General features: G+C 49.5%; 1 protein-coding gene across 1 annotated transcript in view; it reads left to right on the top strand.

Moving 5' to 3' along the window:
* Positions 1-361: 361 nt before the first annotated feature.
* The window catches only part of ubap1lb (ubiquitin associated protein 1-like b), a 13699-nt gene continuing 11759 nt past the window's right edge, over positions 362-2301 (top strand). The window contains exons 1-2 of the mRNA XM_010790183.1: positions 362-388; positions 441-1001. Of these exons, the coding sequence (XP_010788485.1) occupies positions 362-388; positions 441-1001 (588 nt within the window). The remainder of the gene's footprint in view (positions 389-440; positions 1002-2301) is intronic.

Raw genomic sequence — 2301 nt, 5'->3', positions numbered from 1 at the left:
CGTGTCGTCGTCGTCGTCGTCTCGTGTGTGTGTGTGTGTGTGTGTGTGTGTGTGTGTGTGTGTGTGTGTGTGTGTGTGTGTGTGTGTGTGTGTGTGTGTGTGTGTGTGTGTGTGTGCAGTACACGCTGTACACACACAAACACACACACCAACACCAGCTTCCTCCCCACCAAATCACCTTGAAATATCAATACCAATATCATACATTTTAGACAAGCAGCTCATATTGATGCAGCATTTTCCTTAGTTAAGAGATTAAAGCTGGCTGTTGAGAGGTAATACAATGTGTCTGTCTTCCTTCTGTCCACCACTTTGGTCCAGACAGAAACATCTCAGCCTTTATCTGAGGTATTATGATGATATGTGGTTGTTGATGAAGCTTCTGACAGTGAGCAGAGCAGCTTCAGAGCAGCAGGTCTAACTCACTGTCTGTCTGTCAGTATGGGTTCAGTCTGGAGAACTGGGTTCTTGCCGGGCTGCAGAGCGGCTTCATCAGCCAGCAGAGTCCTCCGCTCTGCTCCCCGTCCCGCCTGCAGCCGTCCTGCCCCCCCTACTGGATGATGTTCAGCAGCCCCCAGCAGAGCCGCCTGGCCAGCCGCCACTGCTCCGACTTCTGGGAGCCCACCCCCCGCCCGCGCTCCCACAGCCTCAACCCCGACTTCCTGCGCAGCAAGATGGCCGTCTCAGACTCGGAGGATGATGGAGAGGGCGATGCAGTGAAAGCCTGCTCTGTTGGAGGGTGTCCTGCTGCTCCAGGTGGGAGGGGTCAGAGGAGAGCACAGGCCTTCGTCCCTGACCTGCTGAACCCCCCCTCCTGCCTCAGCAGCCTGCCGCACCAGCGCAGGAAGAACCTCCGGCAGTGCTCCCTGTCAGTGCTGGACACACCCAAACAGCACAAGGCCAACACAGACAGCAGACCCCACAGCCACCGGACCCCCACTACCAGAGCCAACACAGTGGACCGCCTGCCCAGCTTCTACAGCCACAAGACCACATACACGGTAAGAGCCCATCAACATGTTCATGACTGCTGGAGCTCCACCTTTAAGCATTTCTTTAAAGAAAATGAGTTCCAGGATGTGTTTCAGGATCATGAAAACATTATCTAATGGCAGCATGAGCACTGTAGGGATCTGGCTTGGTCACGGGAGGGTGGTTGGTGGAACGGTACGTCCACACGGCAGCGTGCATTGAAGCTTGCCGGTGGGCGTGTCTGTCGTGCGACCAACAACCAATCACATTCATCTCCAGCCCTGGACACACAAGCACGCGGTTTGATTGGCTAGAGCTTGTATTGGCAGTGGCGGCGCCAGGGTATGGCTGGGGTATACAGCCATACCAAGAAATGGCTTAGCCCTACCTTAGCCCCACCATGACAAATGATGTTAAAGTAAGCAAATTCAATTAAATAATAAGCAAAATGCTAAATGTTGAGAACAAGACTACAAGACAAATGTGCCATTTTATTTCATACAGTTCCATTCTGATTGAGACAGGGAAATCATCTAAACCTCACGCGTGGCGTTTCACTGTCAAGGGGGTCGATATAGCGTGTATGTAATTACATTGCAAATACTGACTTGAGCCCCACCACTTAGCCCTACCCAGCGCCATATAGAGAGAATATTATTATTAGGGTCGGGACTTTAACGCGTTAATTAAGATTAATTAATTACACAAACATTAATGCGTTAAAAAATTAACGCATTTTAATCGCACTTATTTTTGCCCTGCGGAACATTTCTCACTGGATGAGTTTCAGGCGTACCGATTATACTGGAGCACCAACTAACGTTCATGACTTCAGACAACAACAAACCACAGTGAACAATAGTCAAACATGAACGAAGAAGCTGATGAGAACAACCGCTTTGGTTGGCCCCCCGTGCGATGGGAAATTTCTTCTTTTAAAACAAACGGACGACGCGTCACCCAAAATGGAGGTTGATAGAGCAGGTTGTATGCAAAATTATGCAAAAAGGAATTCGCATATCACCGCGTAAGCACACACAGACTCAATTATTCTCACCCTCATGAAAATAACATATAGGCTTAGGGTGGGAGCATAGACGTGGACGATCTAGCCCGACCCGCCAGCTAAAAGGATCCCACTAATACTTGACCATAGATTCCTCAGAGAAATCAACGGAGAAAGCCATTTCAAGATGCAAAATTGGGGAGGAGATGTTCCATGTCTTTTACCAAGTTAAAAGGGGGAGGCGTCTAGTGGAATCCGCCAGGAGCGTTAAGATTAGAGACAGTTAACAGGTTATTGTAGTTGTCAGAAAAACTTCCTTCGGT

This window comes from Notothenia coriiceps, unplaced genomic scaffold (genome assembly GCF_000735185.1).
Source record: "Notothenia coriiceps isolate Sejong01 unplaced genomic scaffold, NC01 NC01_scaffold00033837, whole genome shotgun sequence".
NCBI lineage: Eukaryota > Metazoa > Chordata > Actinopteri > Perciformes > Nototheniidae > Notothenia > Notothenia coriiceps.
This window is presented reverse-complemented; position numbering and strand designations above follow the sequence as displayed.